Source organism: Mytilus galloprovincialis, chromosome 12, assembly GCF_965363235.1.
Source record: "Mytilus galloprovincialis chromosome 12, xbMytGall1.hap1.1, whole genome shotgun sequence".
Classification (NCBI taxonomy): domain Eukaryota; kingdom Metazoa; phylum Mollusca; class Bivalvia; order Mytilida; family Mytilidae; genus Mytilus; species Mytilus galloprovincialis.
In genome coordinates this window covers 44835916-44853521 of record NC_134849.1, presented here as the reverse complement: position 1 = coordinate 44853521, position 17606 = coordinate 44835916, and the positions used below count along the sequence as shown (strand labels likewise).

Genomic DNA, 17606 nt, shown 5'->3' with positions numbered 1-17606 from the left:
TTGTTATACAAACAGCCTAAAAGTTTTTAGCTTGCTAATTTACAAAAGATGGCAATATTTGTTTATAATTTCTGTGCTATCGATGATTTAGTGATTTCCCGCATTTGTACAAACTAAAAGAGAATCTTTTCACTTCCGTGTCGCTTACGGTCCTCAAACTTCAGGGTATAACCTTCAACAGATGGCGGCGAACATGCTAATTATACTAATGCTCATTAATAATACAAGTTTTATTTCAATTATTACTTGTCAATAATTAAACAATCATTTAATAATTATTTACAATAGTTTACAAAATTTCCTCTAGGCAGCTTATTGATTCTTTTCCATCGTATTTCTTGTTTATATAAATCTCAGTATGTAGATGTATATCTAGAATTCTGGAATGATTATACAATTTCTAACAGTCTTTGTGCTATGTGTGCCTCTTGTTGTATCAAACCAAATCAAAATAGGTAAGACGTTTTGAATTTGATTTTTTAACATTGGAATACGTTATTTTGCTCATAAAGGTTCAACAACCTCGTTGATTATTATATGTAATATATTGAAATCTGTAATAATTATTAGATTTTTGTATGTGTAATATATTGAAATCTGTAATAATTATTAGATTTTTGTATGTGTTACTATACTTTTACTTATGTGATCGAAGTATTTTTGTTTTAATGTTGTTTAGGTGTTTTATTATCATCTGCTCAATTTGTGTTTGTTCTTCTGGATAATAAATCTGTTTAATTATAAAGTGTTGAATTACACTTTTTAAAAGAATCTGTCGCTTAACTTATCATTATGTCTGTATTTAACTGAGTGTCTTATTTTAAAAATGTATAAACAAATAGCCTGAAAGGGGTCATAACCAATTAATCTAGTGTAATGACTTTGTGATCACTGGGACTCGACCCGGGACATCTTTTTAACAAGGCATCGCTTTAAACGACTGAGCACATGAGATTCTTGCCGCGCTCAACCGCTTTATAGCTGCTGAACCGTAACGTCCGCAAATAGTAAAACAATAACATAAGGACCTATGAGCTACGGTAATCCGCAAATAGTTAAAAAAAAAAAAAAAACAGCATAAGGACCTTTAAGCTAAGGTTCCGCAGCTAAACCGCTAACGGTTGGTAGAATAACACGTCACTTCAAAAACAGCCAAAAACTGTTCAGATATAAATTTTATGGTGAATAAGTTATTTTTCCTTCAATGTCAATCTCCCTTACGATGTTGCCACTAAGGATTTACCTTCAGTAAGAACTGAAATAAGGAATGTACTAGTATTGCTTCATGTTCTAATAGTATCTTCAGATATTTAAACAAATGCATTTACTCACATTATAATTGCAGAGTGCCCTTAGTCCGCATGTATATTGTTGGAATTTACAAGAGATACATCTTGCCATAGGCAGATCCATGACTCCCCCAACCCCAACCCCGGGCCTGGGCCCCCTTCCGTGGGAAAAATTTGGTTGACTATATAGGGAATCACTGAAGCATGACTGGAGCCACTCTTTTTAGGTCAGTCAGCGCCCCTCCCCCTTATAAAAAAATCTGGATCAGCCACTGCTAGCATACGTGTATAATCAATGAAAATGTAAGACCAGTAACATCAGATATGATTTAAATTAGATAAACACAGAATAAGAAAAATTTGGAAATTAACGTTGATTGATTTTTTTCCTTTTTGTTTTACACCCAGGCACATTCGGGAAATAAAACTCTGCCTTTTTCCTAAAATTTTCAGTAAAAAAATGGAACTCAACCTCTTGAAAGATAATATTCTCCTAATGCGTCTTTCTTCTTCTTTGAAAGTTTTTAGCAAACCTCGCATTTACATGATTTAATCGTTAACTTCAAATATCTTAAGTCGATAAAATTCGGTAGTTAACGGATTTGTGTGACAAAATGTGTAATTTTATGTATAATAATATTTAGAACAGAAGATGAAATAATTTTCATTTCTTTCCGTCATCAGGAACGTGTTCCCATTTTGTAATGCTTCAAATATTTACATGTGAAAAATGTCCCCTCATACAGTGTAGCGTGTATGTAAAGGTACATATGTTATCATTTGACGTCATTAAAAATTATCAGTACCAACACTTAAAGTAGGTATTTGCGAAAACAACTAGTCTAGCTATAGTAGTTACGTATGATAAATATCAAACTGGGTTTTCCTCATTGTTGAAGGCCAAACGATGACCTAAAGTTGATAATGTATGTGTCATTTTGGTCTCTTGTAGGGAGTTGACTCATTGGCAATCATACCACATCTTCTTATTTGTATAGATCATCTTCAAATAATTTAATTTTGGATGTAACGCGTCTTCTGATTGGCTGACGTTATTTTGTTATGAGCCCATAGACATAATTTAGTCATGTGACCGTGACGTCATCAACGGTTTTTCATGGTTTTCTACGGTTTAAAATGGAATTTAGAATTAAATTATAAGGAATGACTGTAATATTTTTTCTGTCTATTCGAAATAACATAAAAAATTGGTGCACAGTGTTAAATAACCCGCTACGCGCGTTATTCAGTGTGCACCAAATTTTTTATGTTATTTCTTCATAGACAGAAAAAATATTACAGTCATTCCTTAAATGGTTCGAACGGAAAGTTTAATTCTAATGATTGACCGGTCATTCTTAGCAAGGCCGTTAGTTTTCTAGTTTGAATTGTGTTACATTGTCATTTCGGGGCCTTTTATATCTGACTATGCGGTATGGGCTTTGCTCATTGTTGAAGGCCGTACAGTGACCTATAGTTGTTGATTTCTGTATCATGTTGATCTCTTGTTGAGAGTTGTCTCATTGGCAAACGTACCACATTGTCTTTTTTTTTATCATAAAGGTTGCAAGTCTATTTAACTACACAAACCTATTAAATGCGTGCTTAATTTTCGTCTTCAGTGACCATTTCAGAAATTTCTAATCGGGTAGGAAAGGAGGGAATGCATTTGCATAAGGTTAAACACTACATGTTTTCGATTATGCTGATGAGCCAAAAGGCTCAAAGTACATAAAGAATTTGGTGAAGATAAAAATCTCTTGAAAAAAAACAAAAATCTATAAAATTAATAGAACTTGATTGATGTCCTTCATTTTGACAATTTGCAATTTCAGAAGTGTTATATTTTGCTTCTCTGACAAGAATGTGGTATTTAGAATTGGCTGGCTTGGCGGCAGAACAATGTTTCTTGTGAGGGTAATCTGTTTTCCTAGAGACTATTATTTTTATTTTTGACTCGACTCGGACTCTAAAAATTAACAAATTGTTATGATTGACAAATCAGCAAATGTCATCCAAATAACCACATACAGTGTATAGAAACAAATATGAGACACTGGACGTCCTTCAACAAAATAATAATAACATGAAGCGACAAACGTATAGTAACGCTTATATATAGTCTCCAGCTGGTATCTTGCTTCTGTGGCGAGCGAACGCTGATGTGTAAATTGCTTTCAACATACAAGTTTAATTTGGGGTCCTCATCGCGGTCCGCATTTTTTGAAATCCTTTCGATTTCATTTTCAAAAATTATTGATTTTGAGAGAGAAAAATATACATTTAGATAAATGTTTATATGTTTATATCTATGTAACATTTTTTTTATGAATATAAATTGTTCATTTCAGTTTAATGTAAAGATCGTCAAATACACTACACTGTACAAATATTGTATAAATTTGAATATGGATTGCTTCATCTATTGATTTCATTGATCAATTTGACTACCAGTATTATATCATGATTATGTCACCCAATAAATGCTAATGAAATACTGTTTAATTACAGTTAGTAATACATATGCTGCTTTATTGTACATTATTCAATGACTATTGATACCAACTTGCAAAAAGACATGAAATGATTCATTTCTTCCCCTGATAGCATTAATATCTTAGAATGCATATCTATGCTAACGTTTGAAATGCTTCTTTGGAATTTAATTACTTACATGGCATTGTTGCCTTTTGTGGTTTCCATTCAACTAAAGATAGGTAAGTTAAATTAAGTGTAATTTTGTAAAATATTTACAGCTATTTTCTTAAAGCATGTTGTTGGAAGGTTTGGTTGTCTTGCTTGCTTTGTTTGTATAAATGTTTGCTCCAGCATCAAATAGCATTATACAAGCTGTAGACACACCTATTTATTGATTGCAATTGTTAAACAAATCACAATACTTGAGCAATCGGTTATACAAACAAAGCAAACAAGCCATCAAAACCTTTAACCTACATGCAGTAGGAAAATAGCTGTAATAATTTAATTGTTGTGAGCATGTTTAAATAAATTCTCGAGGAAAAAAAAAACTAATGTCAAATCGTATTTCAGATATTTATTTCAATGAAATAAAGAAACATGAATTTAGGTGGTAAATGCTCAAGATTTCATTATTTTAAAGAAAATTACTTGACATATTTACTATTATTCTGTTCAAATAGACTGTAATACTTCTTTTCATTGAAATTATAAAAAGGATTCTTGAGTAAATAATATTGCTAACATTTTATCTTTTTAAAAAGAAAAAGAAAAAACAGCGATTTCGAAAATATTTTCTGTATGCTAACATTTTATTCGTCATTTTTTTTTCTACAAGCGATATATCCTTACATCTAATCGGTTATTTTTTAAATTTTCAAATGAAACAAAGTCAGGACCTTATACTTAAAATATCGCACGCTTTCTATACATTCATTTTAAATCTTTTGATCTTCTCAAAGACGGCATGTGGACTTTTTTTTAACGTATGAATATAGCTTTAAGAGGACTATCATATTAAGCAAAATCGAAACACTGTGACTTGCCGAAGTAATACTTATAAAAAAGAAGATGTGGTATTATTGCCAATGAGACAATTCTTTCACAAGAAACCAAATGACACAGACATTCACAACTATAGGTCACCGTACGACCTTCAACAATGAGCAAAGCTCATACAGCAAAGTCAACTATATGTTAGCGGGATCCCCACCCCTTTTCTATCCTTGGACAATGGTGTAACAGTACAACATATAATAAGAACGAATCAAAGTACTGAACATCGGATGACCGCACGTTTTTGTGGATTATCACAAGCATTTGTCTCAGAAAAAAAACCCATCTCTATACCTGAAAGTGAGGTTAATGAGAGTGAAAAAAGATCGTGCGTGGATGATAAAATCAACCTATCATTATAATTATTATAATGAAGTTAAACAAATCAATATACTCTGTTTTTTTTTTTTTTTTTTTGTTATATTATATTAATATTTGTATATTACAGTTTTTCATCCATTTGTATATCATTCTATTCTATCATATTAATAATAGTACAGTGCAAATGCATGGTGGACACTCTTCTGTAATAATACGATTTTTCTGATAGATTGGATTTGAGTAGGCATTCATATTTTCGCGCAAAACATTCAATGTCCTAATGCAGAGTTATCGATCCTTGAGAGAGAGCACATATCGATAACTTTACATGTGATATTCTACCGCATGCGTTAACACTTTTTATGTACGTGTGCATATATATTAAAGATTGTTTACTTATATATATACATAATGTACACAGCCATGTATCACCATGATTGCTGGTGATCCGATGGATAAATCTGTTGTAGAGTTGTCACTGGTTTAGACGTACTTATAAATATAATATTATTTTCTGTGACTGTATCATGGGTATCTTACATTAATTTGTAGGATCCTTTACTATAGATAATTTAGCTGATCTGTAAAAATAACATCTCCATGCTTTATATGCCATGTACTGTAGTACGACGCTAGATAAAAACTGACGTGGAAATGTAACACCCGGCCACCGAAAGCTTCATTTTTATATGAAACCCAGGTGGTCGTGTGGTCCAGCGGGACGGCTACAGTGCAGGCGATTTCGTGATTTATCTAATCAGGCAAAATTAGCCTATTTGTAAATTTTCATTAATCTGAAAATACGGGATCAAAACTGTATCGTATGCCCTTAAATGTACCGTCGGTTTATTCAGTGTATTTCCGTGCTGTTGTACCCAAGCTTTCAATAATTTTGGAAATAACGCACAATTCCCGAAACACAGTCATGTCTTGTTCTGTAATAGGTCTGATAAGTAGGCATAATGAACAGTATCTGAACATCAAATTCAAGTATTCATTAATATTTTAGATACAATATTTGCTAATTAATATGATGGTTGACACACTTTTTATCCTATACATTTCGCATACTAATAATCAAAATCACTGACGCGAAGTTGACCTAAATTATATTGTTTTACTATTCTTTGCAGGTTTTGTTTGGTCACATAGCTCTTATAAATAGGTCTCTGCTTTTTTATTCATTTTTTACTTTCAACTGTGATGTTGAACTGTTTCAAGCATGGGAGAAAACAGAGACCGATAAAGGGATTCCTTTACATGAACACCATTGAAAAATTAAAACATTTGTTTATAAAATTTCTTTTGAATAAATAAAACTCTTTATTAGTTTGGTGTGTCCGTAGCATTTTTGATACCAGTTAAACTAATTATTTACGTATTGGTTTTTGTGCATGTCGTATAGATTCACGAAAAGTTGTATTGATCCTCTAATTTACAAATCCTCTGGGTCAAGGTGTTGCATCACTCTAACGAATACATCTACGGTGAATTTTTCGTCGTTTTCGCCTCTCCGGGAGCTTTGGGGTAGTAAAGATCGTAAAAAAAAACATTATAAAAGGTAGTTCTTCCTTATTTTTTTATTTCAACAAATGTTTTTTTGTTTTGAATTTAACAAAATCACATACTAAGTACCAGGCATTATTTAGTTTGCCCAATTAATTGTTTATGTATTAGAATGAATTATTTTGTTTTACAGGCATAAATAAAATAATATTTCATTAAAGTTTCTTAATAGACGGATTCTGTGTTGACCTTACTTCTATACCTTCGAGGGTAGCTGTATTATCGTTGAGCAGGTGTCGAGGCTGAATCAATAAGCTGATCTAGAATCTATACAAGGTTCAATATAGATATTATCAGTACATAAGACCCTGATTAAATGACAATAGGTTCCATGATAAACCTAGAATCTTTCCATTTTCCAATTTTAATGAAGTAAATCACAATTAAATTCTCGCTCGCCCTGCTCGTCCGCATTTAAGGTATATCTGCTCTTCATTCAATAGGCTGTAAACAAGACAAACACAGAACTCGCAGTAACATAAACTAGTCAACAAAAGAAACGATACACGACTTTGGAATAAAATTGATCAAAAAGTATTAAAACTAAAACAAAATGAGATACACTATTTTCAAAAGCTTTCATTTGCAATGTATGCACCTATGATAATAAAAATCAAAACCTTTTGGAAAGTAACTAAATTCCTTGTAAACGATCATAGGGTGCAAATTATTTTTGCGGAAAGTTAGACACAAAATCGACACACAATTTTCTAAGTACCAAAATGAATTTTCAAATTTGTTTAAAAATATTCAATATGCTAATCAAGTTATGTTCATGTTGTAAGTAATGGGTTGAAATATTGTTTTTTTTAAATTTTGGGTAAAAAAGTGTTTTTTTGAAATCTCAAAAACTGCAAAAAAAACAATGTTTTCGTCTCAAATCAATATTTTAGATATGAAAACAACACACAGTAAATTTGGAACCTTTCGGATAAGTTTTAAGATTGTGAACGGTTTTTTTTTAATTTCACTTTACACATACTCTCAATGGTAAATCAATCGATAATGTTTTTCTTGTGGGGCGGAACTTTTCTTCAGAAATAAACAAAGAAACTGTACGATTTGTAAAAAGGAATTGATGGCAAATATTGTCTTCATCTTTAAACGAGAGGTTGACATCATTAGTTGGAACTTCTGTTTTTAAAATTGTCATTTTATGTTAATTTTGTCAAAAAACTCGATTTCGCCAAATGACGTCATGAAAGCAAAAAACAGATTTATATTTCCATGGTCATTTAATTTTACTACCTTCAATATTGGTCCCTTTAAACGGAAAACTTCATCTTAAATTTGAAAAAAGTCGTGTATCGTTTCTTTTGTTGACTAGTATATTATTTTCTCTTGCTTTACAATATTTTATCCTGCAATTGGGTGTCCTACTATACAGATACAGCCCTTTGTATACTATACAGATATCGCTTTAAAGCTCCGCCCACTGCCGGATTGATTATTGTTTGAACCTGTGTGACTTCAGAATGTGTATTCCAGTTGCATTCCAATGACGATGACAATTGTCGATTTCAAAACTTGAATGTGTATGATTGTGTTACAAAATCAACTGGCCATGTCAATTTCAGCATGCATGTTTAGTGAATGATTGTCAAGTCTGAAGCGTAGGACGACTAGTACACTTCTGTTTCAAATTTGACAATGTTTTGTTATTTGTTTTTACTGTTGAAATTAGTTGTTATGTTAAAATAGATAATTATTCACCTTGAGCGATGTATTGTTGTTGACCATTCGAGATTCCTTTTTGAGAACCCGTCTTCAGCGTATATATAATGTGTGATTCTGATATTACTACGCGGGCCTCAATGGATAACAAATCGAAAATAAATGCTAAATATGTTAGTTTTTGTGTCTTTCAAGACACAAACAATATACAGAGCTAATTGCAGGATCAAGACAATAACTGTTTAGTGTCTTTAAATATCAGCTGTATTTGTACTCGGCTCGAAACAGGTGAAATGGCTCGCTAAAAGCTCGCATACACCTTGTTTCCTAGCCTCGTACAAATACAGCTGATATTTAACGACACTAAACAGTTATTGTCTATGTATTTTACTTTACGGTACATGATTTCAAGTAACATATACATGTTATAAACATAACAACAACTGTATATATACTAATGTGACAAACTTCGATTGGACGTATGCATCTGCGAGCACCCTTGATACTGATACATTTTAAATGCCAAGTTTTATATAATACCACAAAACCTGTATCCCATCCGTAGAAACTGCCAAAACTGATCTATTGCCTTATGCACCTAACATAACACTTTATGAATAGTAAGCTATTATCAGAACTTCTTATACTAATTCCCATCTATTTATAAGAACTACAAAAAACAAACAGGGAAAACAGTTTCAAAAGAAGTGAAATCTATTGTTACATCGTGTTATAGATGATTAATTTTCTGATATAAAAATTGTCAAGTTAAAAAATATATAATGTTTGGAACACAATATCATTATATACTAATATAATATAAAGGCGATTGTTTATCTGTGTGTTTCTCTGTCATGTATGTACTTCCATCTATTTGTATTGTAGTCCTGTTATGTAATGTTGTCATTTTAGTGTTATAGTTATCATTGTCAAGCGGTTGGTTTGGATAGCCACAAAACCAGGTTCAACCTACCATTTTTTCTTAAAATGTCCTTTACCAAGTCAGAAAATGGCTATTGTTGTTATCTTACAGTTCGTTTCTGTGTGTGTTGCATTTTAGTGTTTATGTGGTGTCGTTGTTCTCCTCTGATATTTCATAGATTGCTCTCAGTTTTAGTTTGTATCCCGGATTTGTTTTTTCTCAATCGATTTTTGAATTTCGAACAGCGGTATACTCATGTTGTCTTTATTTTTTACCTAATTGTTTTCAATTAATTTAATACAATTATACTGATTGATATATTTCATGTCGAATGATGCTGCTGTTATTTTTTTTCCTACTATTTTTGTTTTGAAAAGAGTTTGTATTCACCAATGCAAAATATTTTGTTTACTAGTAGTTACATTTACCATGGTTGGGCACATAAACAAATTTTAAAGATAAAAAGAATCGTTAACAGTTCAAAGATCCTTGGGGTAATAGAACCTATTTTTACTACTTTTATGATGTAGCACTTGTACTGTGTTTGTGGTGATTGCTTTGTGTACGGGTTTGTGTATGGGTTTGTGTATGGGTTTGTGGTGATTGCTTTGTGTACGGGTTTGTGGTAATTGCTTTGTGTATGGGTTTGTGGTGATTGCTTTGTGTACGGGTTTGTGGTAATTGCTTTGTGTACGGGTTTGTGGTGATTGCTTTGTGTACGGGTTTGTGGTAATTGCTTTGTGTACGGGTTTGTGGTAATTGCTTTGTGTATGGGTTTGTGGATTTTTTAAATTTGACAATATTAACGGACATAATTAAAGAATTGCGTGGTGATAATTCCAGAAAAGCCATGTTGGCAGACGAAATTGATAACATATATATTAAATTCACTGGTGCTGGGTTAATAATGGTGCTGGTGGACTGTTAGTGTCATCCATTTTCAATTATATATTCTAAGCTTCTTGGTTACATAGATTATTTTCCATCTGTTTTGCGTAAATGCCTAAAATACCTTGATGAAACTTATTTAAAGAGTTATCTCCCTTAACCAAGGTCCGTCTCCCTTAATTAAGCGTATTATTCTTTGTACGTTAATCGATAACCTCTGTAACCTTCTTTCTTTATTATACAAGGTGTAATTATTGATGAGGCTGAAATATGTGGAGTCCTTCCGCCTACAGCAGTGATAGATTGTTCACTTAATTGCAGAGCAGACATTTTATGGCAACCAATGAAAGACTGGACATCGTTCAATATTGTAAGAACAGGTAAGTACAAGTTTTAAGGGCATACGATACCGTTACAGGGGAGGTAATGACTTTGCTCACGTAAATTGTTATTTTCGCGACGTCAAACTATGACTTATCGGGAAAAGATTTAGTTTTTGACTGATTTTTATCATTCAAACTTATTTAACTTGAAAACGAGTTCATGGACCCCTCTTTTTTAAAATGCCATATGGTTAGATTACGTAAAAAGATAAAGTGTGCCAATTTTCATGAAAACGTAAATAGTGGAACTTTTTTTAAATTTGATAAATATACAGCAAAAAATGGTGTTTTTTTTTCTACATTCATGAACATTTGATAAATATGAGTTATTAGAAAAAACAAAATGCACAAATTTAAAGGACATTTATATAAAACAGAATTTACAAATAATGTTATAACACAGCTTGGGTTTATCTTTAAAAAAAAGTTTTGTATTTTAGCCGGAGAGAAAAATACGTCCACAAATCCGAATTTTGAGCAAATATAAAATTTTGACCTCATTTTACTCAAAAAAGTAGCACATGAAGGTATATTTTGTTGACATATTTGATTTAATCAGGCAAAAAAAAATCAATATGACGTCACTGTTTGGAATCATTCATGAAGTCCATATACCTAAATTTGAGTGTTTGATGGCATGACTTCATTTCAGCGGGTTGCGTTTGTTGAAGCTTCCAACCTTTTTGGAACAAATAAAGATTGTAACGATAGGTCACAGTTCACATGGTTCAGTCTTTAATTATTATCAAAATTGTATACTAGTACATTGAAGTCAGCTATAAAAGGCCCTGGCATAAAAACATGGCATTATTGCTTAACAATTCCAAAGAGAAATCCAATGACCTTATTTAGGACTATACAATACTTGTAAACGAAATCAAATATGACAGACAGTTACCAACAACATTCACTGAAGTATATGTTCCTTCTTTCTTTTTCTTTTAGGATCACGTCTTTACAACGAAGGAGCAGTTGCAGTATATATGATACGAAATCTTTCAAATACAAATAAACCACCTGATTGGATTCAACCTTTGTCTGGAATTGGTCAAATTATCAGTGCAGAAGTTCAGAGTCAAAACCATTCTGACTATTGTTCTAGCAGATTTGATATTTCAGATTTAACTAAATATTTCTCCAACCTGGAAAGTAGAAGATTAAATAGTTATGGCACTAGCTACTCAAAAATGTTGATGGAAATATTAAAGGAACTAAAATGGATCAACGCTGTTCTTGTCTATGAAGATGATTCAGGTAGGTGTGTAAGCAACGCATATGTTGGTTCGAGCTCATTGATACTTTTTCACTTAACAAATTTTAGTCCTGGTATCTATGATGAGTTTATTTACTACCACTGGGTCGATGCCACTACTGGTGGAGATTTATTTCCCCGAGGGTATCACCATCCTAGTTGTCAGCACTGTGCTGACATGAATTAGCATTTATATGGTTATATTTATGAATTTACTGTTTACAAAATTTTGAAGTTTAGAAATACTAAGGCTTTTCTACCTCAGGCATAGATTACCTTAGCTGTATTTGGCAAACTTTTTTTGAGGAATTTTGGTCCTCAATGCTCTTCAATTTCGTACTTTATTTGGCCTTTTTAACTTTTTTGGATTTGAGCGTCACTGATGAGTCTTTTGTAGACGAAACGCGTGTATGGCGTATATACAAAATTTAGTTCTGGTATCTATGATGAGTTTATTCAATGTCTGAATAAAACACTTTGATAATGGTGATACGTGACTTTAAAAACAAAACGTTTTACCTGAATGGATAAAAATATGTCTTCGAACTATCTTTTTTTAAAGACATTCTTTTTTCAATTGAGCTCTTACAAATATTCATGCAAATACACGATATTTTAAATTGAGCATTTAAAGGTTCCTTTTCGTAATTTGTATCTATGCAAAACGAATTTTACCGTTTCGGACGAAATAAATCCAGAAAATACCTATAATTAAATGTTATTTTCATGTTTTGATGTATTCAATTTTAGGTTTAGTAGGAATCTTATAATAAATCATCCTGGATATTAAGTTTAATATGTATACTTTTATATTTCGGAAAATAACTAGTTATCTTTGGTGATAATAACACAATGTTGACTGCTGTACCCTATTTTTGACATTTATATATCTTATGTGTGTTTTGTTCACTTTCTTTGTCAATATAATTGGATTTTATGCGACTTTAATACAAGTGAGAGGTTGAGCCAGCTATAATACCAGGTTTAATTCACAATTTTCTACATAAGAAAATGAATGCACCAAGTTAGAAATAAGATAATTGTTATCCATTCGATTGATGTATTTGAGATTTTGATTTTGCAATATGATTAGGGACTTTCCTTTTTGAATTTTCCTCGGAGTTCAGTATTTTTGTGATTTTACTTTTTATATATAGAATTTGAAGTTAGTGGTTTAACAGAGCAGTTACAGATAGATGGTATATTCCTCAGCATGTACAAAATTGATACTGGTTTTAGCAACGAAGATATTTACGACCTTCTGTATCATGTGTATGATATTTTTGCCTCAGAACTTTTTATCATAGTGGTAGGCGGAGGAAAAATGCTGAAACGACTTATGTCAGAGGTAATTCATATTATAGCTAGTATTTAAAAATATGTACATGCTAAATATAATGTAAACTGTATTTTGAAAGAAAGGTTAACAAGGGGTAATCATTAAAGAATTCCCCTGCGTACCCTTCTGGAGCACCTGGGATCGCCCTTAGTTTTTGGTGGGGATCGTGTTGCTCAAGCTTTTTTTTTCAATGTCCTGTTTTGTGAACTGTTGTTTATATTTCTTTTTTTTTTTATTTTAGCCATCATGGTTTTGTCAGTTTATTTTCGAATTGTGAGTTTGAATGCCCCTTTGTTATCTTTCGCCTCTCTTTAGTTAGTTAAGCCCCGCCTCTCTTTAGTTAGCTAAGCCCCGCCTCTCTTTAGTTAGTTAAGCCCCGCCTCTCTTTAGTTAGTTAAGCCCCGGTCACAACAGATCGTACGATTTTTTGTCGTGGAAGATATAAAAAATAGTTGTCAAAAAAATATTTCGAGTGGTCACATCAGCTACGACATGTCTACGCTGGTTCCACGATGGGTACAGTACAGAAAAAAAGAATTGTAATTGTACTGTTGTGGGTTTGTTGCAAGTGAGTCGTGCGAAAGTCGTGCGACAGTCGTACGACAATCGTGAGTTGTTTGGTGCTTTTTTTTTCAGGTTTTCATGTCATGGGATACGCGTGGTACTGTCATGTCACTGTCGAACAACTGTCGCACGACTGTCGCACAACATTCGTTGGTCACTCAGCGTTGAACTCCGAACTACTAGTCTATAAAGAAGGCCCGATTTTTTGCGTGCCATTTGACATTTGCTTTCAATATTGTTTAGTGTCATAAGTTCAGTCCAAATGAACGACGTTTTTCGTATTAGTTTATATAATATATGTTCAGCGAATTTAAACCAGGATGCCCCCGAAAAGCAAAATTTACAAAAGACCCTGCTGATAATTTCGTCACTGTAACGAGGGACGGGGAGGAGTCTACCGACATTCCCGCCAAATTGTATTTTTCTAAAAGAAAAAAAACGAAAATATGTTGCACGACGAACGTACCACTGTCGTACAACATACAAGCAATGTTGTGCGAGCATCGTGCGAAATTTGGTAATAGTGCAACTGTATCACGAGTGTCCTGCGACAGTTGTGAGATTGTCGTATGACAGTCGTGCGACAATCGTACAATTGTTTTTATTAAAATAGTTTATTTTGGTACCTACGACAATGTGTTTATCGCAAGACAGTCGCACGAGTGTGATAAGACACTCTCACGACAGCCACAAGACAGTCCCACGACAAAAAATCGTAGAGCAAAAAGGTGAATGTTCAATTTTGTTCCACGACACACGACAGCGTTACGATGCTGAAAATATCGTGCGACTGTCGTACGACGATCACAGATGACCAACGATTTGACCAAATGTCATGTCGTGGCGCTGCATAGATGTGTCGTGGGTTCGTTGTGACGAGGGCTTTAACGAATGGTTGACACAAGTGAAAAACAATAGTCACAAAAAACTTATCTAGAAAGAACCTCACTTAAAAGTGTGAGTGATCAAAGCAACTCAATGAAGGTTTGTTATGTGTTTTAATGATCTAATACCTATTTTTGAATAACAAGTCATATGCATTTGATATTACCACATCAGCGGCGATAACTCTCAAAGGAGTTTCGAAAAATAAAAGATCTAATTATAGACTGAATAGTTGTGGTTTTCATTTTGAAAACAATTCGCAATGTTTCGTGAAATTAAATTGAGAATGGCAAAGTATGTAAATCGTATTTTGGAAGCTTTCTTTACATAAAGCGATAAACGAAAATCAATCGATTAATAGATATCCACAATGTTTTGCAATAACACAAAATACCGCAATTTTGGTGTTATTATACAATGTGTTAATAATTGTAGTTTGTTCTACGTTTAATGATAAACGGAAATGTAACAACAAGTAAGGCTTTAATACCTTGTTAACTAACTCGTCTAGTTTCTTTTATTTTTTTTTTTTTTTTTGGGTGTTCATGCGATTATGGTCCGTGTAACACTTAAAAACTCAAAGTTTTAAAAAGTATTGAAATTTTAGATTTTTGGAATTTTTATCAAAGTTTTAAAAGATCAAAATTCCAAATTGTGAAAAAGTTTTAAAATTTCAAAATTTTTACCAAATACATGTAATTAAAATATCAAAATTCGAAATATCGTTTTTGAATTTGATAGTTAGAAACTTGATCAAACTTTTAAAATACTAAACCTAACGTGCAATTTTGATTATTTCACTTTTTGAATGTTTGATTTTTTAAAATTTTTGATTAAAATATCAAAAATAGAAAAGGGGCGAAAAGAGGGGTATACTGCGAAACGAAACGAAACAAAATGAAATGAAAACATGCTGGTACATAAAAGTTAATGTGTAAAATAAAACCACAGGCACAGACAGTTCTAAGCGGTGAAAAATTGGATGACAAAATAAATATTTTTCAAAAGAATAAAATTTATTTTAAAACAAGACACACTGCTCTGATAATGACCATTTTACTTGATGGTTTACCCAGCACCCATATTTTAACTCGCAGAAGGTCAAATAGTATGGTTAGGTTGAGTATGTATATATATTTTCTACTGGACTTTCAGCAATAAAATGATTCAATACACATTGTATTATCTCATTTGATTTCAATTTTTTTCTGTTTTTGCTCTACAATTTCTTACTCTCTGCAATCATGTCGGCAGATGCATATATCTTTAACGATCATTATTAACGTTTTAATCAACTATTTCTGTTCTTTATTGATTGTTGGCCTTAGATATTCAGCTTTGAGCGTTCCTGATCCAGAGAAGCGCTTCGGTCGTAACTTTGATCGTTTTGTTTTCATTTTTTATCGATTGCATGACGATCATATATTGCCTTGTATCAATGTGTTCAGTTTTAAGTTTTGATACGGTAGGAAATCTGAATGCATGGTGTCGCAATGAACGTTGTGCTAGTCTGGAATGTTGGAGGTTTTTGATATCTTTTTACGCCGAAATTAAGAGTAAGATCAAATATTGGTAGCCTGGAGTCCGGAAATTGTTGTAAGGTATCTACAATAACTTTTCAAAGATAGATAACCGGATGTAAATTTTGTATTTAGGCCAGACTCGCGTTTCGTCTACTAAAGACTTACCAAAGATGCTCGAATCAAATTAAGGGGGCTCGCGGGTCATAGCTCTAAATCATTTTTTCATTTAATATAGGATTTCTCTATATTTTTCTATAAATGAACTTTATCTTATACTTAGGAGAAAAATGAAAAAAATGGGGTCACCGCTCATTTAATCTCACAATCTACCTTCGAAAGAAGCATACGTTTTTGTTAATGTCCTTTTTTTCTGTTGGACTAATAGGAGAAAAAGCGGTAATATAGAAATAAAAAAAGAACTAAATTACAGAAATCACTTAAATTTTAAAATTATTTAGTTTATGTACAGCTTATTCGAAAACAACAATAAAAAATATAGGTCACCGATGAGTTAAAAAAAGATATTTCAATTTTAATGCCAAAAAATGACATTTTGTTTTAAAAGGGAAGATAATTTGGAGCTTTTTCAATGATATCTACACTTTAAAAGTCACCTGGGGCCTACACGAATTGATTTTTTGGAACGATTTTTGTACCAGATGATAAAGTAACAACTACTAAAGGTAATAAATAAAATTTGTCATGAAAAATTAATAATCATTTTTTTTTCAGAAAATCTTATACACGCGAGCCTCCTTAAAAAAAAGCCAATAAAGGCAAATTAAATTAAAAATGCAAACAAAAAAAAGAAACGTTAACATCCAACTTATCGTTCTGGTTTTGTTGAACATATTCATTCTATTACGTATACCATAAACATTATTTTCAGCCTTCATATTTACGTAACAGTCGCCGCTGTACATTATGCACCTATCTTTTCATTTTCAGGTGTCCGCATTTTGAAAATTATAAATTATTTTCCATAATTTATATCAGCGGTCAATAGTTATCTTTTGGAGAATCTGATATATAAATATTGTCACCAAGGTGACAATTTTTTTTATTTTACTTGGATACTTCCACGAGTGGCTTCAATAAGGGTACATAAAAATATTCTGAACCCAAGTTTGATGAAGAAAAAAAATCTGTGCAAGCAGAGGACAAAACAAATATTCTGAATTCAGTTTTCCCCAATACCTTATAGTGTTAAATTTTGAACCAAATAATGTTATCAATATTGATGAAAACATTGTAAGCGCTTTTTTTCACTTCAAAATAAAACAACCATATCCCCACTTCTGAAGTTAAATGGTTGCTCCCTTAGACAACTTTTGGACTGATGCTTGTGAAAAGTATATGCATTTATCATATACGTAGCATAATCTTTGAGCAAAGTAAAAGAACACAGTACGTCCAATCAGAATGGGGCGTGTGAAGAGAGTGCCACGATGTCAGCTAAATGATGG

At 32.3% G+C, this 17606-nt stretch overlaps 1 protein-coding gene across 2 annotated transcripts in view; it reads left to right on the top strand.

Moving 5' to 3' along the window:
* Positions 1-340: 340 nt before the first annotated feature.
* Positions 341-17606, top strand: part of LOC143053907 (glutamate receptor ionotropic, kainate 4-like) — a 40232-nt gene continuing 22966 nt past the window's right edge. The window contains exons 1-4 of one of the 2 annotated variants that reach the window (XM_076226701.1): positions 341-455; positions 10440-10574; positions 11523-11831; positions 12987-13177. In XM_076226701.1, coding sequence (XP_076082816.1) covers positions 386-455; positions 10440-10574; positions 11523-11831; positions 12987-13177 — 705 coding nt within the window. In that variant the 5' untranslated portion in view covers positions 341-385. Of the gene's footprint in view, positions 456-3845; positions 4007-10439; positions 10575-11522; positions 11832-12986; positions 13178-17606 lie in introns of those variants that run through there. The other variant, XM_076226700.1, reaches the window with a different exon arrangement.